This window comes from Castanea sativa, chromosome 2 (genome assembly GCF_040712315.1).
Source record: "Castanea sativa cultivar Marrone di Chiusa Pesio chromosome 2, ASM4071231v1".
NCBI classification, from domain to species: Eukaryota; Viridiplantae; Streptophyta; class Magnoliopsida; order Fagales; family Fagaceae; genus Castanea; species Castanea sativa.
This window is the reverse complement of record NC_134014.1, coordinates 9,499,321-9,526,829: the sequence shown is the minus strand read 5'-3', so window position 1 is coordinate 9,526,829 and position 27,509 is coordinate 9,499,321. Positions and strand designations below refer to the sequence as shown.

Here is a 27,509-nt window from a genome sequence, read left to right as displayed (position 1 = left end):
GTAAAACAATTGTGGCAAAGTATGTAGTCCTAATATTATTACTCATGTCATAGCAATGATAAAGTTAAAGAGCTTTTTTTTTTTTTTTCTAATGTAATTTTGTAATACCATTATTACGTATGGTTATGGAAAATCTTGCTGGTTGTGGGTGAAATAACTGAGATCAACATCATCATTCATCATATTCATAGGATAATGCAAAGGGGGAAAAGCAAAAGGCGAGAAAAGATTTCTTTTGTATAATTACTCTAAATTGTCACCTCTAACTCTCTAAGCGATACAGTGTATTGATAAAGTGATGCCACGAATGAACCACAACTTTCCTACGTGTTTTTAGTCCGGGTGAAACAGAAACAATTTGTCATCAATTGTATGTAATACAAGTTCAAGGAAATTTGGTTCTCAAAAAAGATGAAAAAAAAAAAAAAAAGCTCAAGGAAGTTTGAACTATCCTATAGATGTGCATTTACCATATATAAGAAACAAAGACAAACATCTTTTTTAGCCCAAGATTCCCTCGCCCCATTTGGCTTCATCACCCACACTTAACCCCACCAAACAAAGGCATCCTCTCAAAAGGCAATAAAATTATAGAGACTACAAACAACCATTTCAAATAGGTCTGGTAATTAAAGGCCCCAACAACTACACTCTATGTTTGTGTCAGGAAAAAATTATAAATTATTTTATGAGACGATTTCATAAAGTATCTCTCTTATAATATGTGTAGATCCTACATGTTATGAAAGAGATATCTCATAAGATATTTTCTCTATGTCATATGTTTCTTGAGTTATATCAACCTAGCAGACTGTGTATAACACTTTTGAAGAAGTAAATATTTACATTTTTAGGTATACTTAACCACTGTCTTTTTTTTTTCTTTTCTTTTTTTATATAAAAATATATGGTAATGAATGAAAACAACAAAGTGGGTATATAACTTATCAATTTATGGTGAGGGTGGGGAGAAAGAAGAAGAGATCGAAAAAAAAAGAAAGAAAAGGAAAAAAGTCAGAAACAAGAAAAACTATATGGCCAACAAGCGTGGGAAGTATGTACGAGTAATGTTAGGTTCACAACAATTTCACAAAAAATTCTAAGTGTCAAATTGTTATCGATTCTAATGTAGGTCCACCATTGACATCACTTTTTATCTACCAATAACAACTTATCATTTAAAATTTGTTATAAAATTGTTATAAAAATGGTGTGAAGGGTAACTATTCTAATCACCTCCACAAACAAACACGCACTAGTCCTTAAAACCCGTAGTGTGATATTCTAAAAATAGTCATTTTAAGACTTGGTCTCTCACCATTAATTCATCTTCTTCGGAAACTCCAACATCTCTCTCTCTCTCCAATCAAAATTCCTAACATTTGTTCTCCAACGTTGGTGGTGAAGAAACTTGATGAAATACACAGCTTAATTTTCCACCACGCCTGATTCAATCACAATTTTTTTTTTTTTACACAAATTACTGCCTTCCCTTACGAATTTTTCCAATCATTGGAATGCATGCAGAACAATTTTATTAGAAATTAATGTAACCCAATATTTTTCTGTTCCTCACGTGCTAGTTCAACATCTTCCCAAGCGGCACTTTATTGTCGATCTAGAAGAGTTTTAAAAAGCCTTGTGCATGCATTTCCTGAAAAATATTATCAATTATATCAGCTAGAATACAATAAATAAGGTTATTGTCTAACTTTTCCATGCAAATGTGATTAAACATTGGCATGATATAACAGCAATTCAGATATTACAATGGCGTCCCTATCTACCCAACCATCAAAGAAAAATTTACGTACCCCTGCAGGTTCTGATGGGTCTCAACGTAGTTCACAAACCGTCAAATTTGCAAGAAGAACTTCAAGTGGAAGGTATGTTAGTCTTTCAAGAGATGACCTTGATATGTCAGGAGAGTTATCCGCCGATTACATGAACTACACCGTGCACATTCCTCCCACGCCGGACAATCAGCCAATGGATACGTCCGTGGCAGCCAAGGCCGAAGAACAATACGTGTCGAATTCCCTTTTCACGGGGGGATTCAATAGCGTGACGCGAGCACATCTCATGGACAAGGTTATAGAGTCGGAGGTGACTCATCCTCAGATGGCTGGAGCCAAGGGCTCAGCATGTGCCATGCCTGCTTGTGATGGTAAGGTCATGAAGGATGAAAGGGGACATGATATTACGCCTTGTGAGTGTAGGTATGTGCTCTTCTATATATGTATATATATATTTATGCATATTTAGTGCCCCTTTGGGTCAATTGTTTGAAAGCTTGAGTTTTTGAAAAAAAAATAAACAATTTAAAATTTTTCATTTTGAAAACATGATTTAAAAAAAACGCAATTGAGCATTTGGTAAAATCTATGAAAAGCGTAGTTGTGAAAATCTATCATATGAAAATGCAAAAATCTGGCAATTTTAAAAAATAGCACCCCTTGAATTGGGATTTGAAAATGCATTTTTGTCCCAATTTTAAAATCGCAATTTTCTTAATAATACAAAGGTGAACGCCATTTTTTTTTTTTTTGGCCTTATCATTTTTCCTCCACTTGCAATGCCAGAAAGGCTAATGTGCCAAGGATATATAGATTGTTAGCTAGGAATAAAATGAGTAGATAACATTCAATTAAAACGTGTTGTGTAGGTTCAAAATATGTAGAGATTGCTACTTGGATGCACAAAAAGAAACTGGTATATGCCCAGGTTGCAAGGAGTTGTACAAAGTAGATGAGGATGAGCCACAAGATTATTCAAATGGAACACTGCAATTGCCAGGCCCAGGTGGGTCAAAAAGGGATCCTAAAAATATGTCTATGATGAAGAGGAACCAAACTGGAGAATTTGACCACAACAGGTGGTTGTTTGAGACAAAAGGCACCTATGGAGTTGGAAATGCTTTTTGGCCCCAAGATGACATGTATGATGATGATGATGATAATGGCTTCAAGGGGGGCATGATGGAATCAATGGATAAGCCTTGGAAGCCCCTAAGTCGAAGATTGCCAATTCCAACAGCCATCTTAAGCCCCTACAGGTAAATTACATGCAAGTTACATTTTTAATTTATTTGTTATCCTCTGGGGGAAAAAATGAATAATTTAAATGTATATGACATTACAACAAGGTCCAAAATGGAAGAAAGCCTCAATTTTAGTGTTATATTTTTATATCATATGTACATATAAAAAATATATATTCTCATAAATTATTATTTTTTCTTTATAACTTAAAAAAATATTTTCATCTTATACAAAAGAAAAATTACTCACAAATACACTTTCACTTTATCTCTAAAAGCACCTCTTCTCCAATAAGTCCTCATTAAACTTCTATTTTTCTCTTAGCCTTAAGCCTTATCACACATCACATTTTAGATAAATAAGTTTATTTATTTATTTTCTATACTATGCTTTATATGCTATTGATGTGAAAAAAAAAAATCTTATTAATTTGATTTTAAGTAAATCCATCTTTACTTGTGAAGGTCAAGACAATTTGATGATTCCATTGTTAAATTTTTTACTAGCAATCGACAAAATATAACAAAAAATTTAAGTGAAAATCTCACAAATAAAAAAGAAAATATCTGGCTTGAAAGTTGTTGTCTTATGCCTAATATTGTATCAAGCTCATGTACTATTAAATGACAAAGAGTTAAAACATTGCCCAGGTTGTTGATCGTTATTCGGTTAGTGGTGCTGGGTTTCTTTTTGCATTGGAGACTCACAAATCCAAACACTGATGCAGTATGGTTGTGGTTCATGTCAGTAATTTGTGAGATATGGTTTGCCTTCTCATGGATCCTTGACCAAGTTCCTAAGATCTGCCCAGTAAACCGTTCTACTGACCTTGAAGTCCTACGTGAAAAATTTGATATGCCATCACCTTCCAATCCCACAGGCCGCTCTGACCTTCCTGGTGTTGACTTATTTGTGTCCACAGCTGATCCTGAAAAAGAACCACCTCTTGTCACAGCTTGTACCATTCTTTCAATTCTAGCAGTTGATTTTCCTGTGGAAAAGTTAGCATGTTATGTTTCTGATGATGGAGGGGCACTCCTTACATTTGAGGCAATGGCTGAGGCTGCAAGCTTTGCTGATTTATGGGTTCCATTTTGTCGAAAACATAATATTGAGCCTAGGAATCCTGAGACTTACTTCGGCTTGAAAGTTGACCCAACTAAGAACAAAAGCAGATTGGATTTTGTGAAGGATAGGAGGAAGGTCAAGAGAGAGTTTGATGAGTTTAAGGTAAGGATCAATGGGCTTACAGACTCGATTAGGAGGAGATCAGAAGCATTCAATGCAAGGGAGGAAATGAAGGTGTTGAAGCATATGAGGGAGAGTGGAAGTGAACCTGGGGAGCCAATAAAGGTCCCCAAAGCCACATGGATGGCTGATGGAACACACTGGCCTGGTACCTGGTCAATACCTTATGCTGAACATTCCAGAGGTGACCATGCAGGAATTCTTCAGGTACAAGCTTGCATAGATTAATCACTCTTTCTTTGCTTGCTAAGTGGAAGACTTCAATTACCAGCATATGAACTTCAAATTTTTTTATTTATTGGAACATACTAAACCTGTTACAATTTTATTATAAATACACTTATAATTTGATGTAGCAATGAATATGATTGGTGTTACTTCAAAAAACATAAGAGATATTTGAATTGCTTTTATGTAATTGACCACGCATCAATTTGAATGGATTATATGGTAAAATTCCTGATGTCACTCATGTTTATTACTACTATTTGTGCATTACTGTGTTGTCTTATTATTATTATACCATTAGGATTATCATTTCATTGTTTCATGAATCATATACCTAGAACCCTGACTTTCAAGTACTAAACAATGCACAGGTGATGTTGAAGCCCCCTAGTAGTGATCCACTAATGGGAGGGACAGATGAGAAGATCATAGACTTCAGTGATGTGGACATACGCCTCCCTATGTTTGTATATGTATCACGTGAGAAACGGCCGGGCTATGATCATAACAAGAAAGCTGGTGCCATGAATGCCTTGGTACGAGCTTCGGCCATCCTGTCCAATGGCCCATTCATTCTCAATCTTGACTGTGATCACTACATTTTCAATTGCAAAGCTATCCGCGAAGGAATGTGCTTCATGATGGATCGTGGAGGCGAGAACATTTGCTACATTCAATTCCCTCAAAGATTTGAAGGAATTGATCCTTCTGACCGATATGCCAACCATAATACTGTGTTCTTTGATGGCAACATGCGTGCCCTTGATGGTATTCAGGTATGACACTATATGAACCATGTCACGATTGAGACTTCCTCCCACAAGACTGGTTGGAGGATGACGTTGTGTGTGCACAACTTATTCAACGTCTGTTTAATTAACTTATTAAAGTAGATTTCAGTTAGTTCAACGGATCAAATCTATAGCTATTGAATAGCACTTAGATTGAATTGCCTCTATAAAATCTCAATTGGTGTTTTGGCAAGATGATAAAGAAAAATGTCTACGGAACAAACCCTATCCTTTATTTTTATTTATTATTTTCAAAAAAAGATTTGGCCAAGAAGTTTGAAAATTATAACAAAATCATATTTGAATATGCAGGGTCCAGTTTATGTGGGAACTGGCTGCATGTTCAGGCGGTTTGCACTGTATGGTTTCGACCCACCAAAACCCGACAAGATTGTTCAAAGTACTGAGACTGAAATGCAAACCTTGAAGCCCAATGACTTTGATCCTGAACTTGATGTGAATCATCTGCCAAAGCGGTTTGGAAATTCTACATTGCTGGCTGAGTCCATACCCATTGCTGAGTTTCACGGCCGACCCCTTGCTGATCATTCTGCAGTTAAGTATGGAAGGCCTCCTGGTATTCTCAGGGCCCCGCGTGATCCTCTTGATGCTGCCGCTGTTGCTGAAGCTGTCTCTGTCATTTCCTGCTGGTATGCCTGCCTGCCTTTCAATTATTACTATATTATATTCATGTGATTGGAATCTTACTATCAGAATCATGCTCTGCAATGCATGAGTGCCAATAATTTCAGTTCCTCAATCTTGATCGAAATTTGAGTAAGAACCAAACACATTATCATATAAAACAGAAATTAATTATGCAAAGGGTCAAGAAAACTTTACAAATGAGATAGTTTGTGTGTGTGTGTGTGTGATTATTAGTGGTAGCGGTAGATTATTAGTGGATTTTTATTAGTGGAATCCAGAAAATGTTAATGTTCATTTTCCTATGGTTCACCACTTACACCACTTTTATCATACACCAATCACAACATGCCTTACCAAAAATTATGAAAAATGTTGTTTTCTTATACTTATTCTATCCCCTAGCTCTACCTTTGTGGTAAAAAAAAAGCCTAGACAACAAGTAATTACATGATGAAACTGCATGTTACCATTTCCGTGACAGGTATGAGGACAAGACAGAATGGGGTGACCGTGTGGGATGGATTTATGGTTCAGTCACAGAAGATGTGGTGACAGGGTATAGAATGCACAACCGTGGGTGGCATTCAGTGTACTGCGTCACCAAGCGTGATGCATTTCATGGCTCAGCTCCAATTAACCTCACTGATAGGCTTCACCAAGTGCTTCGTTGGGCCACTGGTTCTGTTGAGATTTTCTTCTCTAGAAACAATCCTTTGCTAGGTTCTAGGCAGCTCAAGCTTCTCCAACGCCTGGCTTACCTTAATGTTGGTGTCTACCCCTTCACTTCCATATTCCTCATTGTCTATTGCTTCCTCCCTGCACTCTCACTTTTCTCTGGTTACTTCATTGTGCAAACTCTAAGTGTGGCCTTCTTGATCTACTTGCTTATCATAACCCTATGCCTCATGGGTCTAGCTATCCTAGAGGTGAAATGGTCTGGTATTGCATTAGAAGAGTGGTGGAGGAATGAACAATTTTGGCTCATTTCCGGGACCAGTGCTCACTTGGCTGCTGTGGTACAAGGCCTACTAAAAGTGATTGCAGGGATTGATATTTCTTTCACATTGACTTCTAAGTCAGGAGGAGAGGACATTGAGGACGCTTTTGCGGACTTGTACCTTGTGAAGTGGACCTCATTGATGATCCCACCAATCGTTATTGCAATGGTTAATATCATTGCAATTGCTGTTGCATTTTCAAGGACAGTGTATAGCACAGTTCCTCAGTGGAGTAAGTTTGTTGGTGGAGCATTTTTCAGCTTCTGGGTGTTGGCTCATTTGTACCCTTTTGCTAAAGGTTTGATGGGGAGGAGAGGAAAGACACCAACAATTGTGTTTGTTTGGTCTGGTCTCATTGCAATCACACTCTCTCTGCTTTGGGTTTCCATTAATCCACCCCAGATAGCCACAAATGATTCTAATACAGGAACAGGTGGTTCAACTTTTCAATTCCCTTGAAGAGAAAATGATGGATTTTATTACATGCAATGCCTCTGTCAGAGCAAGGAGATCCACAAACACTTTAAAGTAGCACACATTTATATATAAGAGGGGCATTATATGTAATGGTTGTATAACATAATTTGTTCTCTTGTGGTACTATAGAATTTTCAAAGAAAGAAAAAACTATTTATTTATCAATTGTGACAATGTTGTATATGTAATGCATGCATGGAGGACAACATCATCAAACATTTTGCCCGGTGTGTGCATCAAGGACTTCCACTCCAAATACATCTGCACACATAATTTTTGTTAAGGCAAACATATTTTTTTGTAACATGGAAATACTGCAATAAATATATTGTAGTATTAATACTTCTCAATTACAGATTCTTCTATTATGAATACAATCAAATATGATTTATTTTCATAATAATTTCAAAACGCTAATGAGTTTTTTTATTTTATTTATTCTTTTATGGTGTAAATAGGATAAAATTTCATATGAATTATGGACTATATAACAAACAGAAACTTTATCAATTAAGTTAATCGAAAACTACACTTTTTTGTCATTAACTTAACAGTATTGCATGATTACTTTAAAAAGTTGTTGGCCTAGCATGCATTTGTTTCATTGCAATGACTGAAAATAATTTCAACCAAATCCCTACAACCCCTTTACCAAATCAAAAGGAACTTGGCCTGTAAAATAAGTTGCCAACTCTCACGTTATGATTTTAGTCCATCTTTCTTGTGAAATTATTGGATACAACCAGAGTTATTCTTCCTATACCCATATAATTAAGTGATTGACTTGTTTCTCAAAAGAAGAAAACAAAGGGTGATGGACTCAATTACTATGTAATGCATAGTTCTTTAGTGTCCTCTTCATTCTTCCCCTCCCTCTAAAGTCTAAAGTCATAGTTACTTGAATATATAATGTATATTTAGTGCCTACCTCAGTCGTCATATGTAATCCAAGCCCATTGATTTTATTTTAAACAATTATGAACTATACAAATTACTTCCATGGTCTCAAATGAAATGTACTGCTACGGTCCCAAATGAAATGTACTGCTACACCTTTTGATATTTCCAACGTAGAGTTGAAATCTTCTCTTTCTCTAATATAGGAAGACCTAGTCAAATATGGTAGACTAAAATGTTCTTCTAGTAACATGCATCATAGTTGTAATCCTTTAGCTTTTGATTATATAAATATAATACCAATAAAAAGGAAGAAAAAGATAAACAATAGCCTCTCGACGCGTTTTCTTTGAACCATGTCTTTGTAAAACAACATAGAAACTTTAAAATATATTAGATTAGACAACCGAGTTGTGTTTATTATTGAATTTACTTTAATCTTTCGTTGAAAACCATTGGCGCATTCTAACTTAAATTTTATAAAAGAAAAAATATACAAAATCTTTCGTTCTCTTTAATTTTTTTTTTTTTTTTAAAAGTCTTAAATTTGAAAGTAACACTCAATCGCATTTAATATTATTTTATGTATAAAATGTTAAACATCTTTGACAATAAATAGTAAATATAATTGCTAAAGCGATGATATGTGTCTACATTTAGTACATTGTATAGAAATTGTGTTAAATTCAAAACTCCAAAGATTAATGGCCCGTTTGGTATATGTGTTTAAACAATAGTTTTCAATTTTTTTTAAAATATGTGTGGGTGAAAAAGTGTATGAAAATATGTGTAATGTTGTTTAAAAACTGAAAACATGTGTTTAAACACATATACTAAACATACCCTAAGTTTTACACAATTAAAGTATGTTTGGTTAGGAATTTTAGAAGCCTAAAAGCACTTTTTTAAAACCTAAAACTTCATTTCACAAAAGCAGCTTCTCATAACTTTTTTACTAAAACTCATTTTAAACCTAAAACACTGGTTTGCATCAACTTATCCAAATGCATCCTTAGCGATTCATGCACAAAACATTATCACATGGAGTTCTAGTGTTACAATAAAAACATCAAAAGGGTATTGTATTTTTCAGGGAAAAAAAAAATTCTATATTCTTTTCTATAATAAATTTGCAATAAATGTAATTTCAAAGTAGGTTAAGCCGGGGAAATTCATATGGTTCCGGTCTTTATACATATAATAAAAGTATTAAAAAAATATTAGGGAATCGTGTGGCGGGCACACGCCTTGCAATTGTTAATTACATGTTGTCATTTGTTTATATTAAACGATCTAACCAAGGAAGCTTCAATACAATTGACTGCTTTAGCTATTAGCATTCCCATGGTTTACCACAATTGATTTAATATTGTCTACATGCTGATCTGGTGAGTCACTATAAAATGCACTAGCCAAGACTTGTGTCCTCCACACCACACGGTTCTCTCTCTCTCTCTCTCTTAGAGCAATCTTGTTTAATATTCCCGTTTTGCTACTATGTCAAATTTGTTCACTTATTCTGTGTTCTTTTTTGCCATACTTTTGAACTCTCCTGCACTCTCAGTGCCTTTGAAGCATGGTTTCTATCAGAAATCATGCCCATCAGCTGAGGCCATAGTGAAGAGTACTGTAACAAAAGCACTTGTCAATGAATCTGGCATAGCTCCTGCCCTCATTAGGCTCCATTTCCATGACTGTTTTGTAAGGGTAATTATACTGTTTACTTTTATTGTCCTTTTGTTACAAAAAGGATATATGCCTCTTTGAAATTCTATAGAAATCCCATTGCTCATAAAATCAATCCAGCTCTTGGATTAAGCTTATTGGAAGTGTTAAAATCAATTTTCAACCAATAAGGTTTCTAATGGCCTATATCCATCTCTTTCCTTGAAGTTTGAATACCAAGAGATGCTAAGAATATGATAAATTTTATTACCAAGAGATGCTAAGCTTAGTGTTAAAAATCAATTTTCAACCAAATAAGGTTTCTAATGGCCTATATCCATCTCTTTCTTTGAAGTTCAAATACCAAGAGATGCTAAGTATATCTGAATGAAAAATTTTATTACGTAACATCTTTTAAACATTAGAATAAAAATAATTATTATGTTGATGATGACATGTCAATTTGTAAGCTCTCTACCGTCAACTTAGTTATAATTTTATTTTATTTATTTTTTATTAGAATCACCTTCCTCTATGGTGACATCTACTAATGCATATCCGGATATGACAAAATTATAAGGAAAGAATAAAAAGTGCATCCATACTTATTGCTAGTTTTGCCTTGTAAAAATCAATTTCTCTTAGAATAGAAATTCAAGGTCTAACAAATTTGATTTTTGTGTCACTTGTGTTTATGGGGTAGGGATGTGATGCTTCTATTTTGCTTGATTCCAAACCGGGCAATAAGGCAGAGAAAGAAAGCATGGGAAACAAAGGAGTACAAGGATTTGAGGTGATCGACGAAGCTAAAGCCAAGATAGAAGCTCAATGCCCACAAACAGTTTCATGTGCCGACATAATTGCCTTTGCAGCTCGAGATAGTGTATTCAGTGCTGGTGGTATCCACTATGATGTCCATGGAGGGCGTTTTGATGGAAGGGTCTCATTGATAGATGAAGTAACCAAAAATCTTCCTGATGCATTTTTCAATGTGACACAATTGGAAAACAACTTTGCCCAAAAAGGGTTGTCACTTGAGGAAATGGTCACACTCTCTGGGGCTCACTCTATTGGTGACTCACATTGCTCTTCTTTCTCAAAACGTTTATATTCATTCAATGCAAAATATGCACAAGATCCCTCCATGAATCCTGCTTATGCTAATTTCTTAAAATCTCAATGTCCCAAACCGTCAAAAAACACCATACTTGATCCTCTAGTGCCTTTTGATCCCTCGACACCAACCCGTCTTGATAACAACTACTATAAGAACTTAAAAAGTTACAAGGGGCTATTGGTTACAGATCAAGTGCTATGGATTAGTTCTTTAACAAGAAAGATGGTGAAGAATAATGTTAACCATCCAAGTGCTTGGACTTCAAAGTTTGCTGCTGCAATGGTGCACATGGGTTCAATTGATGTGCTCAATGAGAAACAAGGTGAAATTAGGAAGAACTGTAGGGTGGTGAATTAGAATATCTTATACCCTTAATAAGCTATGTTTTCTTATTTTGTTTTTTTTGTTTGCGGTGTTGCCTTTTCAGTTTAGACTACGTAACTTAAATTGTGTGTTTTTTACATTCTGTGTGAATTGGTTTGGCCGCTTTCGCCTACTTCGTTTTGGTAAAAGTGTCCATTTATAATTTTATATGATGAGCAATAAAATGTTTATGTTAAAATTGTTGAGTGATTGAGAGATTGGAAAGAGAAAATAAGATAACAAAAGCAATGATTCATATGGTTCAACCTAACCGCCTATATTCATAGTTGTTAGGGTGCATTTTTTTTATATCTAATTTTATTTAGGTACCGCCTTTTTTTTTTTTTTTGAAACATACCACCTATTTATTTTCAAACACCACTAATAAATTATTGGGCTTTCCCAAATATTTTTTGCCCTATTATTATGTTAACCACAAATATTTCATATCTTATTATCTAAATTGGGTCATGATATAAACTATCACAAAAAGCCTAAAAAACTCATATCTTATCTAATTTTATTATAATTATTTAACTAAGCCCAATTTACGTTGGCACTATTAAAAGCCCAAGCTAGCTACTTGGCACTACATAGTAAAAAGCCCAAGGTTATCAATTCTTAGCAAAATACTATATCATAAGTATTTCACTTAAAGTCCAATGATAAACAGTGCTTTAAGTTCTTAAACCTATTACTATAATATTAAAAGAGCCCATGGAATCTATCTTTTAAAACTCATGGTAACAATTTATGTTACATAACACTATTCATTTTTCCAAAACTCATGGCAAACATATGTTAAGCCCATGGAGAATTATGAATTTGTGTTACTAATATAAAAGCCCATGAAAAATTATGATTATTTATCTTAAACCCATGACATTTATTTATTTTATACCATATTATAAATCAATGGTAACTATTTATGTTATGTAACACTATTCATTTTTCCAAAACCCATGGCAAACATACATCAAGCCCATGAAGAATTATGAATTTGTGTTACTAATATAAAAGCCCATTGAAAGTTATGATTATTTATTTTAGACCTATGGCATTTATTTATTTCAACCATATTATAAACCCATGGAATTTATATAAGAACCCATGGTCACTATTTATCTTACATCACAACATTCATTATGTTTATTTCCAAAACTCATGACAATTATTCACCTCACAAGCATATTATGATAAAAAATATATTAAAAAAAACCATGAGAATATCACATTGTTACATTATTGTAATTGTTACAATATTTTATTTGAAACCCATGGATATTGCCTCTATTTAAAACTCATGGAAAATATTATTCTCAAAAAATATTAAAGGTCATTATTTAAAAGCCCCAAAGAAAATATCATTTACAAAAATAATCCATAGCAAAAATAATGAGAAACTATACAAGTTGTTATTTAAAGCCCATAGAAATAAATACCCAAAACCTATTATAAATATTTATTAAAGCTCATGGATTCATTTTATTTCTACTAACAACTAAAGCCCATGTGGAATAAAAATCAATGGTAATATATGGTAGCTTTGTCCATTTTGTAGGACTTACAATGAGGAAGCAAAAGGATAGGCCTAAGTGGAGAGAACCACCAAGTCAGAGACCTACCAAAATACTTAGCCCTCATGGCCAAGCCTAGCATGAAATCTCAGCCAAAACAGCTCATGTGTGGAAACTGACTCCGCTGGAGAACTCCATTCAGTTTTGCCTTCCGTTGGAGGTCACCTCAAGAAGCAACTAAGTTCTCAAACCAAATTAAGAGTTGGCCACTAGTCCCACTGCCAACTCTGACATAAATAGTACCAGAGGCTGACACCTAAAGGCTAATGGGCAATAAATACTCTTCTTCTCCAAGTTTTGGTCACAACTCAAGGAAACCACAACTAAGACCTCCAAGCTCATTAAATCCTCAACCAAATAGTTTATTATATTAATAAAAATGTATGTAATTGGTTCATGAACCAAGCCCGTGAATCTTAAAGGGGAAAATTTAGGAACATGTGGTTTTGAGGGCATAAAGGGATTTCCAGCATAACCCTCTGAAGTGGACTTAAACTTTGACACCTGGCTTGGGGTGTTGAATCCTACTTTCTAGGGTTCAAATCTTACTTGCAGCACTAGGATTCCTCCTTAATACCAGCCTTAATCCCATTGGCTGAACACAATCTCAGAATTATTTGCATTTAATGCAAGATTATGCTGATTTTTACCCATGTGTGACATTGCCCAAAGAAGCAAAACAGCCCCAAAAGCAAAACTCTCATTTTAGGCCAAATCCTAGGATAATTATATCAGTTATTCTGTCCCTAAATCAGTCCTACGTTTTGGACTTTTGCTAATGTGAAAGACCGCACCCCCGACCCCCTTTTTTTTGATGTTATTGAACCAAATCCACGTAAATAGGTGGAGTCGTGTTATTGCCTCTCAAAATGGAGGTTCAACCAGTTATATTTTTCCCTTTAAATTAAGGATTTTACAATGAAGTCGCCACTTATTTAATTATTATAATAAATAAGAAAACCAAAATTTAAAAATTCCTCATTTTATTGATTTGCAAATGAATTTACATTGATCATAGGAAATTACATGGCTTTGGTCGTAGATACAATCTAAGATAAAGTACATAGCTTTGTTTCCTAGTTATAATCTATAAATTGAAAATTACATAGACAAGTACTTAATCTACTAACCCTTAATCTAAGTTCAAAGGCTATGTTACAAGGTAGGAAGGTGTTAGGCACCCACCTTGCCGGTAAAACCGGTCTTCTAGACTATGTAGCCAACATTCATATTATATCATCTAATATATTATCAATCAATTTGCATGTTGAATTTAATGTGAATGCATATGATAAACCCTAATTCAATTCATTAAGCATCGCATTTGGATTGAAAAATAAATTTTAGTGAATGTGTGTGGATAGTGATATCCTAGATTCAAGGATTTGAAAGAATTATGAAACAAATACCTTTTTTATATTTTTGATGTGGATTTAAGATCAAAACTAGTGTTATGCATGAACATGTGATGAACAACCAAGAACATGTGAAGAACACATAAGAACATTTAAGAACATTCAAACATATTCAAGGGAATTTAAATAATTACTATCATGCTTTAATCTTAAATTCTCATCTTGACAACATAAAAAACCAGTTAGGGAAAGGGATTATACCTGCATACAAGATCCATATGATGGAGGAGGAAGCTTTTGGTGGAAGTCCTAAGGGTGGAGGAAAAGAAGAACTAGGAGAGGGAGAGTGAGTCTCACTCAATACCTTGACTTTCAGGAAGACCAAAATATGACAAGACAACTCTACTTCACTACAACTCAAGACAGGAGAAGAGATGGGGTTTTTTGTGTATCTTAAAATGGAGGAGATGGGTGATTTATATAGTAATGGTGGAGAAAATATTAATGGAATGTCATTTATTGAGGGATGATAAAGAATCATAAACCTAGACCTTATTTTAGCTTTTGGGGAAATCAGATGCATTAAATTTAGAGATTGGTGGGAGTGAGAAGCATGCGAAATTCGGTTTTCCTATAGCAACTGTAACAGCCTGTACAGCCAATTTCAAAAAATCATATCTTACTCAATTCTGATCGGAATTGTCTCGTTCTTGTACTCAAATTGAAGCCCCGGATGTCTAGTTTCTGGGAAAATTAATCTCATTCACACATTCAAAATATTCTGAGAGATATCAATGAAATGGTGAGCAGAGATCATTTGTTAGAAAATAATTTCAGTACAATTAACATTAATATGTCCCAAATTAGTTTCTAATTAACATTAATAGGCTCCAATTACTCCCATTTCAGACTTAATTAGTTCAAAATTTACCCTAATTAAAAGATAATTGCACAAATTACTCATTGAATAATTAATGTTTAACTATCTAATTAATTAAGTGTATGTAAGTTTACCATAAAATGTAGTCCTAGCCAATCAAATTATGACACGTCCTTAATCCCAAATTGATTATAATTATAACCAATTGGAATCAATTATTCATAATCACATTTAGTCAGACTCAATTTGTGATAATGCATCTCGGCCATTAAAACTTGATTTAATAATAACTTTCAATATGATGGTCCGATTAGGGCTTATGACCAGTCAATTCGATGGTTACAATATCAAGATCATTTTGGTGAAATGAGATTAAGGATCTAATCACCAGAATTAATATGCATATTTTCAAAGTAAAATTATCCTTTTACTCTCCATGTGAAGTTAAATACAGGTTGCAAAATGGGGTGTTAATAGCTAATTAATGATCCCTTAAACTTCCCTATAAAAGCCTAAGCATACCAGCCCACAAGACAGACCAATCACTTTTGTAGAAAAATTTAGACCCTGATTGATAGAATTAACAAGTTTTAAACTCAAGTTGTTAATTAGATTGATTATAAATAAACTTTGTTAAAACAAACTAACATCAATATCATACACAACGGAAAATTAAATAAGACAAGATATGATGACTTAAGAAAACCAATAAAACAAACTAGTTTCATAATGAAAAAAACTTGGGGGACACCTTCCAGAAAAGCAATTTACTATAGTAAAGAGAAGTTTCAGATCTAGTAGAGAACCTTTATCCCTAAACTCTACAATCCTTGTAGATGACTTACAACAGAAACCTTCTACCACTTCAGAACCTCTGAACTCTTTAATATATGAATGCCACCATTTTTATGCACGAATCCAGTACGTAACTAACCAATGATGAACGGCTCCTAGTACATAACTAATTCCCAAACTTGTAGAAGATGTTGGCTACAAAATTCTTCACTTCATCAACAATGAAAATCAAGAAGCACTTGGTTACAAAACCCTAAGGTGTAAAAACACAGTAGCTTCTTTCAGAGAGAATAAGGCACTCGATCACTTTTTTATTAATCCTCGATAGATATTATCTGTCAATAGCTGTTAAGAATCTATCCAACTTTAATGAACATGTTTTCTTCCCTTGTTTTTTGGTCCAATCTTCATGGGTTTAATACTTGACTTGAACAACATGTTTCTTGAAGTACTAAACTCATCCTAAATCTACCCAATTACAAGTAAAATGTGTTTTGTCAAAGAATTAGCCAATTACATAAAATATGTCTTTAACACCTTTGAAGTTTCTGATTTTCTTATCACTTTGTTTGTGGTTTCGCTCTCCACAAGCTCATAAATCATTCTCCTTAGCCCACACTCACTTTGCTTCAGACATTCCCTTTTTTTTTTTTGCATTTTCACAGCTCATAAATGTTTCCTAATCAGTCACAAACAACCCTTTACCCATTAAAACCTTAGCCTCAACATTAACTCCATCACACCACCACAAGCTTACATACCCATTCACTCAAAACAGCCTATACTACCCTATTCATGCCTCACATATATATTCTCCAAGAATCTTAGTTCAATATTTGCTGCACTGAGCTAGAATCTCTCTCTCCCTTCATTTCATCCTATTTTTTCCTCTTTCACTTGTAATTATGAGCCTTTTAATCCTTATTTATTTCTATTATGATGAAAGTCATAATTTTTTGGATACTATGGAAATGTTTCCTCATGTTGACTTGATAATAATAAAGGAACTATATGATTTTTTATCATGTAAACACATTTATTGACTAATTAGACGTTACCGGTGGAAGTCTGTCATATTCACTGCTAGACTATTTTTCCTCTTATGTACTTGTGATAATGGACCCACTTTTATATTAACCAACTATGGAAAAAGTGCATAATTTTTACTATGTAAATATTGATTTTCCAAACATCTGTCGTTGGATGTTTCTCTTGCTTACCGCTAAACTATTATTTAAGCACTATTACATGATTTTTTATCATTTAAACACATTTATTGACTAATTAGACGTTACCGGTGGAAGTCTGTCATATTCACTGCTAGACTATTTTTCCTCTTATGTACTTGTGATAATGGACCCACTTTTATATTAACTAACTATGGAAAAAATGCATAATTTTTACTATGTAAATATTGATTTTCCAAACATCTGTCGTTGGATGTTTCTCTTGCTTACCGCTAGACTATTATTTAAGCACTAGTTGTGGTGTGTCATCCTTTGGGCTAACTTATCTTTGCAAGAGGCATTTTTTGGGCCTTATTATAATTTTTGTTGAATGCAACCTAGACCTTGAGCAAAATGGGTCTTTCACACTTCACCGACAGCCTTTGGGCCATATTTCAAGCCTAAAGTCAAGTCTCGGTCTTGACTCCCCTAACATCATGTGGGCGACTAAAAACGCCCCTAACAATAGTAAAAAGTTCTTTATTGCTACATTTTTACAATTAGAAAGAGAGATACAAAATTTTTTACAAAAATATTTATAAACTGTTGATGTGATGAGTGATTATTGATAAATAAAAAAGTGATGTTATTAGTGGCCTATATAAAAGCTAGTAAGAAGTTGGCCACAACAACAATTTATAAAAATGTTGTAAAATAGTTTGTGATTGTAACATTACTCCTACTATTAAGCACTTTAGATAATTTACAATGAATCCAATGTAAGGATTATTTCCTCTCCCTTATGTGTGTGTGTGTGTGTTTTTTTTTTAAATGTAAGGATTATTTACTATAGAATTCTAGGTTAACCATAAACTAACTCTTGTAGTTTTCTCCGTTTACAATTGTACAAAGGCCTACGTTTGGTATGGACCTTTTTGGACTATATAATGTCTAACGGAATATATGATCTACACATCTTGGTTGTGCCAAGTCATTTACGGGCTTAGTTGCATTAATTAATAATAATAATAAATATATAATTTTATCTTTTTCAATGACAATTAAATTCAATACAATATAAGATTTTTTAATTGCTTCCCATATAGTTTTTCTTTGTAATCGCATTGTTAATTCTATTTCGAGGAATGATTATTCCTAGTTGCATTTTTTTTTTTTATAAATGATGTAGTACAATTTAAACTAGATTATTGGTATGCTTTGATCTTCCTTTTGAATTTGTACTTACATGATGATAAAAACTTAAATTATTAATTATTATTATTAGGAGGAGTTATTAATACTAGATATTGTACTTGATGCAATAGCTCTCAATAGCTAAGTATTGAAAGTTGAAAAAAGTAATTTCCAATCTCAATTATTGAATAGGAAAAGTTAGAAAAAGTTAGAAAGTGAAAGTGGTAAAAATATTTTTTGAGTGGGGAGGGATAAGAGCATCCACAGTGGGCTTGCAATATACCAAATGCAAGCCCTATTTGGCATTCAAGCCCAAGACACCGAACAACTGGACATGTAAAACTGCACTATGCCAAATTTTTTTGGCAGAGTGCTACAGTACCATCTCATATTACAAGCCCTATTTGGCATTCAAGCCCAAGACACCGAACAACTGGACATGTAAAACTGCACTATGCCAAATTTTTTTGGCAGAGTGCTACAGTACCATCTCAAAGATGAGATGGTACTGTAGCACTATGCCAAATCACAATAATATATTTTAATATGTTGAATCCACTCTCTCTCTCTCTCTATCTGGGTTTTTGCTCTCTCTCTCTCTCTCTCTCTCTCTCTCTCTCTCTCGCCATTGTCAAGCTTCGCTCTTTCTCTCCGAATCACCGAGCCGCCGTTGAGTCTGTGCCGCCGCTAGTGTCAAAAAGCGCCGCCAAAGAGTCTTGTGATCCGATTCTTCACCAAAATAAAAATAATCTTTTTTTTTGTCTGACTCACTTCTCTCTCTTTTTACTCATCCTCTCTCTTCTCTATTTTCTCTCCATCTCCCTCTTCTCTGTCTGTTGGCGTGGTGGCTTTGCTGCCATGGTTGATGGATTTTTAGATCAACAACAGCAAGATCGGTGGTGGTTTTTTGTGGGTTTCTCTCGTGGTTGTCGGCGTGGGTTTCCCTTGATCCGGTTCTTGCGGTGGTTGCTTTTTTGTGGGTTTTTTTTTTTGGAGAAACTTTTGTGGTTGTTGTTGGTAGTGGGTTTGGTGGTTTTTTTAATGGGTTTTGGTGGTGGCTACTGTGATTATGGTGGTGGTTGCTAGCCGGTGTTGTGGTGGGTTTGCTTGGTGGTCGTTGGGTTTTTTTCCTTAGTGTCATGGCTGGGTTTGTTTGGTGCAGTGGTGGGTTGGTGGTGGGTAATTTGGTGGTGGTGTGGGTAGTGAATTGGGTGAGGGTTTTGTGGTGGTGTGGGTAGTGGTTGTAATGGGTTTTGTTGGTCGGGTGGTGGTGGTGGGTTGGGTTGTGTATGGTTTTGTATTTTAGTGGATATATTATTTAATTGAGTAGAATAGAAAAATAAAAGTTGGGTTGTTAGGTGTATTGTAAAATGGTATTGTATAGTTAATAAAATAGCTTTTTGGAATGGTAAAATAGGATGAGATAAAATTTCCAGCTGTGAATGCTCTAATTGCACCAAGTTCCACCTGATTCTAACTCATTAATAGTAATAACTAAAAAATTATGACACTAACAAAAATAATAACTAAGACAAACTATAATAATGATAATAATAAATTGTTATTCTTGTTATTATTATTAAGAAGGTGAAACCATAATTATGAAAGAATTACCTTACATATATAGTTTGTCATTTTTGGTAATTTACACCCAAACCACAATTTTGATAAGTTCTATTCAAACATTCAACTTTTTCAAAAATTATTTTTTTTATTATATTTTTTACCAAAAGCTGTTTTTTTATATAAAGAAAAACCTAATTTCATGCCGCAATTATTAAAATCATAACTTTTTCAAAAGATAGAACAAAATTTGGAGCACTATTACTAGTGGGTGTATGATAGAAATATGTGTAAAATGTACACAACTTTACCAAAAAATGACCCATATCAATCAATGTATAATTGTATAAATTTACAAGTTTGCTACAGTAACTGTGTAAATTTACATTTGACACAACTCATTTTGCATTTATTTTTTTATTATTTCTTTATGTACCCAACGATTAAAAAAAAAAGAGTGATGGTAGTTGTCGTGTGTGAAGAAACAGAAACAATTTTAAAAATCAAGAAAATTTGATATTTTAATGATATGTGATGTAAAAAAAAAAAAAAGTAAATAATCTGATACGATGTATTTCAAAAAGTATGTAAAATAAAAAGAGTAAATTATTATGCTAAAATATATAGGAATTTTTGCACAAATTGATGAGCAAAAAAAGCTTTAATACAATTGTCTGCTTTAGCATTCCCGTTATTTACCACAATTGATGCTTGTCTACGTGCTCTGGTGAGTCACTATAAAATGCACCAACCAAGACTTGTGTCCTCTACAGTTCTCTCTTGGTCTTGGAGCAATCTTGTTTTATATACCCATTTTGCCTCTATGGCAAATTTGTTCACCTATTCAATGTTCTTTTTTGCCATACTTTTGAACTCTCCCGCACTCTCAGTGCCTTTGAAGCTTGATTTCTATCAGAAATCATGCCCATCAGCTGAGGCCATAGTGAAGAGTATTTGTCAATGATTCTGGCATAGCTGCTGCCTTCCTCATTAGGCTCCATTTCCATGACTGTTTTGTTAGGGTAATAACACTTTTTACTCTCATTTTCCTGATTTACAGAAAGGATATATTCCTCTTTGAAATTATATAGAAATCCCATTGCTCTTAAAATCAATCCATCTCTTGGATTAAGCTTATTGAAAGTGTTAAAATCAATTTTCAACTAAATAATGGGTCTAATGGTCCATATCTATCTCTTTCTTTGAAGTTCAAATAAAGTGATGCTAAAAATATGATAAATTTTACAACATAACAACTTTTACACATTATAAAAATAGTTATTATGTTGCTGATGTCATGTCAATTTGTAAGTTTTTTTCCGTAAATTTGATTATAATTTTAATAATTTTTTTAATAGAATTACTTTTCTCTATGGTGACATCTACTATTGCCTATCCGGGTAAGACAAAATTATAAGGGAAAAATAGAAAGCACATCCATATTTATTGCTAGTTTTGCCTTGTAAAAATCAATTTCTCGTAGAATAGAACTTCAAGGTCTAAGAAATTTGATTATTTTATTTATGTTTTAGGGATGTGATGCTTCTATTCTGCTTGATTCCAAACCAGGCAAGAAGGCAGAGAAAGAAAGCACAGTGAACCAAGGGGTACAGGGCTTTGAGGTGATAGACAAAGCTAAAGCCAAGATAGAAGCTCAATGCCCACAAACAGTTTCATGTGCTGACATAATTGCATTTGCAGCTCGAGATAGTGTATTTAATGCTGGTGGTATTCACTATGATGTCCCTGGAGGGCGTTTTGATGGAAGGGTCTCATGGAAAGATGAAGTAATCAAAAATATTCCTGATCCATTTTTCAATGTGACACAATTGGAAAACAACTTTGCCCAAAAAGGGCTGTCACTTGAGGAAATGGTCACACTCTCTGGGGCTCACTCTATTGGTAGCTCACATTGCTCTTTTTCTCAAAACGTTTATATTCATTCAATGCAACATATGCACAGGATCCCTCCATGAATCCTGCTAATGCTAAGTTCTTAAAATCTCAATGCCCCAAAGGACCCAAAACCTCAAAAAACATTATGCATGATCCTCTAGTGCATTTCGATACCTCGACACCAACCCGGCTCGACAACAACTACTATAAGAACTTAAAAAGTTACAAGGGGCTATTGGCTACAGATCAAGTGCTATGGACTAGTTCTTTAACGAGAAATATGGTGAAGAAAATGTAAAACATCCGAGTTCATGGGCTTCAAAATTTGCTGCTACAATGGTGCACATGGGTTCAATTGATGTACTTAGTGAGAAACAAGGTGAAATTAGGAAGAACTGTAGGATGGTGAATTAGAATATCTTTTTCCCTTAATAAGCTATGATTTTTTTTTTCTTGTTTGCATTCTTGCCTTTTTCAGTTTAGAGTTTGTAATTGCGTGATTTTTGCATTCTGTGTGAATTGGTTTGGCCCTTTTTTCGCAGCTTTCGCCCACTTCATTTTGGTAAAAGTGTGTCCATTTATATGATGAGCAATAAAATGTTTGATGTTAAAATTATTGAGTAATTAAGAAATTAAAAAGAGATAATAAGAGAACAAAAGCAATGATTCACACGGATCAATCAAGCAGCCTATGTTCATAGTAGAAAGACTGTTACATTTTACTATTAAGCACTTTAGTTAATTTACAATGAATGCTATGTGAGGATTATTTACTAGAGAATTCTAAGCTATCCCTAAACTAAATTATATTAGTTTTCTTGTTTTACAAGTACAAAGGTGAAGTGGGTTTCAGTTAACTCAACTGGTAAAGTTTCTGATGGTTGAATAAGAGATCTGAGGTTCAATCCTCGCCTACACCAAAAACTGATTGGTGTCTTGGTCTGATGACAAAGAGCGCTCATTAGGAGCGGATGCCATATGTTGAAACTCTCTAAAAAAAAATACAAATGCGAATATTTAGTATGGACCTCCTGGACTATAATATGAGTAACAATTTTTAACTTTAAAATTTGGCTATTTTAGAGCCCGTTTGTTTTTCCATCTCAAACTCACATTTTTACATTTTAAACAATATTACACGCTTTTTCACACACTTTTTCACCCACACGTATTTCAAAAAATTACAAAAATTTCATCTCAAACTACTTTACCAAACACTCCCTTAACTTTTTGAGAAAGTTTTATCCGATATTTATGGAAGTTATGATCTACACCTTTTGGTTGTGCCAAGAAGAGGTCCCACGACTCCTACCACAACTTGATGAATGGTGGATAATCACTTTTAAATGGGTTCATTACTTTTTCTTTTTCTTTTTTTTCTATTTACCTTCAACTACTTTATCAAGTTGTAAAAGTTGTGTCTTTAGACTTATTTTATACATATACACACATAGGGACGAAGGTACTCTTGGACTTTGGGGGACAAATATCCTCCAAATTATTTTTTAAGAAATACTAGTGTTTATATATATTAACAATTTTATTTTATAAAATTACACTTGACCTCCTTAACAATATTATTAATTTTTTTAAGAGTGATGCTACAACCATAAAATTTTTCTACAATATTTTTACAAGCTGTTAAGGTAGCAAATTAATACTGGTTTGCATTTGCACCCACTGCTTACACCACTTTTTTATATTTAGAAGAATGCTAAAGACACAAATTTTTTTACAAACTGCTGATTTGGTGGGCAACTATTAGTAAGTAAAAAAGTGGTGTTAGTGATGAGCCCAAATGAGAATCAATAAGAGTTTGCCACATTAACAGTTTGTAAAAATATTGTAAAATAGTTTTTTCTTGTAGCATTGCTTTTAAATTTATCAATAATCACTCATTACATTAGTAATTTGTAAAAAAATTTATAACTCTACCATTTAATTCCTTTTAAAGGTCATAAAAAAGTATTTATAGATCTAAAATCTAAAACAAAATATACAAGCAAAAAAAAAAAAAAAACTAATAGCAAATCTAAAAAAATTAAGCCCGAACAACCAATTTTACCCAAAAACCAACAATTTATCCCTTTTAAAAACTTCAAATAAAATAATTTTATCCTTATTGAGTAATAGTAGAGCCACAGCCGTCACAATTCGCAAACAACTAAGCAGCAAAGTTGCCACACTTCTGTTTGGATACCGCTTATTTTGCTGAAATTGAAAACTTAATGCTAAAAGTACTGTAGATAAAGGTAAAAATTAGCTGAAATAGTACAGTGGACTCATGAATAGTACCAAAAAATACAATAGGGGCCATAAATAATAGCAAAAATAAGCTGAATAGTGAAATAATTTTCATTTGTCATTAGTATCGAAACAGAGGCTAAGGGTCCGTTTGGATGTAGTTGAAACTGAAAACTGAAAACTGAAAAACACCATAGCAAAATAATTTTTAAATATGTGAATAGTATCACGAGTCCCATTTTTAATAAAAAAATTGGTTGAAACAGTGTGCGCACAGTGCACACACAGTCCTTTTGTTCCCTGCAGCAGAAAAAAAAAATGCCCTCTAACTCCAAATCCTGGCTCCACGTGTGTATATTTATAAGATTTTTATCCCAATTATTGATCGGCAAAACCCACACAAACTCTACGCTAGTGGATGAATTCGAAACTCCGCCGAAGAAACATAGGCCCGTAAAATACTCTGTTTGAAAACTATTCAGCCCAAACACATGAAGATCGTCACAGTTTATTATTTTGGTTAAATAAATCTTACACACACAAAAAGCCCGTAATTCAAAGTGGGCTTTTGACTCAAATTTAGGGTTTAGTAAGTTTATTTCTTTAAAAACCCTAGCCTCCTCTCTCAGTCTCTCCCTCGCCGTTTGCTCCTTCGCCAACTCTGGTACTCTCTCTCTCTCTCTCTGTCTCTCTCTGTTAGATCTATCAGTGTATTAATTTTTTAAGAAAAAATAAGCATAAATTGTTTTTGTTCTGAAATTTAAATTCAAACCCTTTAATTTGGATGAGAAAATTCACTTCAAGTGCGTCTAAATTGTGTGTGAAGATTAATAAGTTAAAGTATCTTTCTTTATTTTTTGTGGGTATTTTGTGCTTAAATTAGAAGTCAATTTGAAATTCAGAGTTCTGGATCTTATTTTATTTCTGGGTCGGTTTCTTACTTATTGTTTATTTTTGGCTTAAATTAAAAACCACTTCAAATGCTGTAGAAATTGTGCGTGAGGATTAATAACCTAAAGTTTCTTTCTTTATTTTTTGTTGGTATTTGCTTAAATTAGAAAATCAATTTGAAATTCAGAAATTTGGATGTTTTTTAATTTCTGGGTCTGATTCTTACTTACTGGTTATTGGGTTTTTTTTTCTTGGATTTAATTTGGTTTTGTTGCTTCAGATTTACTAATTTGTTTGAAGAAGCACTTGACACGTACTAGCCAACATGCAGAACGAAGAGGGAGTTATTACTGAGCTTTACATTCCTAGGAAATGGTATTCAATTTCATTGAGTTAATCATATGTTATGATTCTATTTTGTTTTGATATTGGTTTTTGGGCTTTGTTTTGTTATTGGGTTTTGGCTAATTAATAGTATTATGAATGCAGCTCGGCCACCAACAGGCTGATTACTGCTAAGGACCACGCTTCTGTTCAGATCAATGTAGGCCATTTGGATGAGAATGGTGTGTACAACGGCCATTTCTCCACCTTTGCTCTCTGCGGTTTTGTCCGTGCTCAGGTTTGTTATGGTTTTAAAAGTTTGTGTACTTGTTGTAAACCATTTTGTGATAATAGTTTGTGTAACTGCTTTGATTTTAGGTTATTTTATGTGTGGTAGAGGAGTGTTGGAACTGATTTGCTTGTTTTTGTTTTGTTGAATGGTTCTTTTAGTGGTATTGGTTGTAATTTGATTCTGTGAGATTCTTAATGTGAATAAATGATCTTGCTTTCTGTTTTATATAGTATACCCGCGTTGTTCTAATAACACTACCTCATGTGTTTGAATTGTGCAATCCAATGAACTTTAGCTCAAATGGGGCCTCCTGTTAGTTCTGGTTGATCTATGGTTTGGAGATTGTTGAAATTGAAACCTCCTTTGACTCTATCATAGGGTTTGATAACTCTGAATGTTGAAGCAAGGACTGCAGTTTTTTTATTAATATTCTTGGTTATTCTTAAAAGAAAGATTATAGGTTTTCTTTTCTTAAATCTATCCTGTAGTTGAACCATTAGAATCCTAAATTGAGCTCTTTCAGATTTTACAACATGGGGTAACTTGGTCTTCTTAAAATTTACATCCTCATCAATTAAAAATGAAGGTAGGACTCCCATTAAAATCCACAGTAGATGCTCAGTTGAAGCAAATTGGAAGAAAAAAGATGTACAATTGATCCAACCTTGGGGCTTTATGTAGGGACTGTAATTCAGGCATTATAACTTATTTTATTCTTAAGTGTATGGATAGTAATACTTCAGTCTTTCATGAAATGCTTTATGTGTTCCACATATGTTGAATATGTTTTTAATTCATAGTTTTGGTTGTTTATACTTGTTCTTTTTATTTTCTTTACAGGGAGATGCAGACAGTGGGTTGGACCGTCTCTGGCAGAAGAAGAAAGCCGAAGTCCGGCAACAGTAGAACAAGAGATAGTAGATCAAAGAGGAAGGGACTCAAGTTTTGCTTTTGTTTGTGAAATTCTGCTTAGAGAAAAGACAATGTGGTCTGTGGATGTTGGGTACTTTTAATCATTTATTCAAAATATTGCAACTAGCTTTAGCTCTTCCTTGTGTTGCTGTTTTAATATGGTTGTTCAACAATTAAAATGTTTATGCTAATGTTAAGGTCCTTTCCACACATCTCAATTTGCTTATTGAACTAAATGCTTAACTCGTCAGGGTGCAGTCTAATGGTTGGAGGTTTGGTCTGAGTTGTAAACTTAGACATCTTGGGATTGATCCCCATTAGGAGTCACCCCAGAATTACTAGATACACGATTTTGGTGGATGGGGCCATGTATCCATGGTTTACTCTTCAAGAGTTTGTCCAAATTGGCCTTCCTTGTTGTGGTTCCACGTCATCAAATAATAATAATAATAAGAAGAAGAAGAAGAAGAAGAAGAAGAAGAAGAAGAAGGTTGTTGATTTGAGAATTGAGATGGTGTTTAAATTGTGACGTGCATTTATTTTGGTTTTTGAGATTCTTTTCAAAATTTTAGATTGTAATAGCTAATTTTCTGTTACCGGTATATGTTCTATTTCAAGAAAGTCTAGACTACAGTTAATAAATTATGATTACTAATTTCATCTATCAATAAAACTAATTATAACCCAACTAATCCTAATTCAAACTAATTTATTTGTATGAATAAAACGCATCTCTAAACTAGCACTCAAAAATAAATAGATACCATCAGATTAGCAAGCTAAATGTATAGCTAAACTAGCACGCAAAAATAAATAGATACCATCAGATTAGCAAGCTAAATGTATAGATTCCATCAGACGTTGTTTATCAATTGCTGTTGCTTATACAATTTTATCTAATTCTGCTTCGGTTCCTATTTAGAAATTTTCATCAAACTTTATTGGTC

General features: G+C 33.7%; 3 protein-coding genes and 1 pseudogene across 3 annotated transcripts; all 4 read left to right on the top strand.

Annotated features, from left to right (window-relative positions):
* The first annotated feature begins 1,770 nt into the window (after positions 1-1,770).
* On the top strand, positions 1,771-7,413 carry LOC142626034 (cellulose synthase-like protein D4). The gene is made up of 6 exons (XM_075799799.1): positions 1,771-2,219; positions 2,666-3,055; positions 3,692-4,496; positions 4,889-5,293; positions 5,621-5,958; positions 6,438-7,413. Exons 1-6 carry the CDS (start codon positions 1,771-1,773, stop codon positions 7,411-7,413), a joined length of 3,363 nt encoding a protein of 1,120 aa, XP_075655914.1.
* A 2,362-nt stretch (positions 7,414-9,775) lies between these two features.
* Positions 9,776-11,714, top strand: LOC142626138 (peroxidase 5-like). Its single transcript, XM_075799924.1, has 2 exons — positions 9,776-10,035; positions 10,697-11,714. Exons 1-2 carry the CDS (start codon positions 9,826-9,828, stop codon positions 11,465-11,467), a joined length of 981 nt encoding a protein of 326 aa, XP_075656039.1. The 5' UTR covers positions 9,776-9,825; the 3' UTR covers positions 11,468-11,714.
* A 9,112-nt stretch (positions 11,715-20,826) lies between these two features.
* On the top strand, positions 20,827-22,313 carry LOC142626505 (peroxidase 5-like; annotated as a pseudogene).
* Positions 22,314-24,534: 2,221 nt separating this feature from the next.
* Positions 24,535-26,771, top strand: LOC142624736 (small ribosomal subunit protein eS21y). Its single transcript, XM_075798471.1, has 4 exons — positions 24,535-24,807; positions 25,315-25,409; positions 25,524-25,656; positions 26,491-26,771. The coding sequence occupies exons 2-4, from the start codon at positions 25,360-25,362 to the stop codon at positions 26,554-26,556; spliced, it is 249 nt and encodes an 82-aa protein (XP_075654586.1). The 5' UTR covers positions 24,535-24,807; positions 25,315-25,359; the 3' UTR covers positions 26,557-26,771.
* Positions 26,772-27,509: the final 738 nt, after the last annotated feature.

What these genes read in the sequence shown, in the direction of transcription:
- LOC142626034 (XM_075799799.1), top strand. Translation starts at nt 1,771, where the DNA reads ATGGCGTCCCTATCTACCCAACCATCAAAGAAAAATTTACGTACCCCT. An exon ending in GCCATCTTAAGCCCCTACAG is followed by an intron (nt 3,056 to 3,691) that starts GTAAATTACATG and finishes AACATTGCCCAG; the next exon opens with GTTGTTGATCGTTATTCGGT. An exon ending in ACCATGCAGGAATTCTTCAG is followed by an intron (nt 4,497 to 4,888) that starts GTACAAGCTTGC and finishes AACAATGCACAG; the next exon opens with GTGATGTTGAAGCCCCCTAG.
- LOC142626138 (XM_075799924.1), top strand. Translation starts at nt 9,826, where the DNA reads ATGTCAAATTTGTTCACTTATTCTGTGTTCTTTTTTGCCATACTTTTG. An exon ending in TCCATGACTGTTTTGTAAGG is followed by an intron (nt 10,036 to 10,696) that starts GTAATTATACTG and finishes TTTATGGGGTAG; the next exon opens with GGATGTGATGCTTCTATTTT.
- LOC142624736 (XM_075798471.1), top strand. Translation starts at nt 25,360, where the DNA reads ATGCAGAACGAAGAGGGAGTTATTACTGAGCTTTACATTCCTAGGAAA. An exon ending in CTTTACATTCCTAGGAAATG is followed by an intron (nt 25,410 to 25,523) that starts GTATTCAATTTC and finishes TTATGAATGCAG; the next exon opens with CTCGGCCACCAACAGGCTGA. An exon ending in GCGGTTTTGTCCGTGCTCAG is followed by an intron (nt 25,657 to 26,490) that starts GTTTGTTATGGT and finishes TTTTCTTTACAG; the next exon opens with GGAGATGCAGACAGTGGGTT.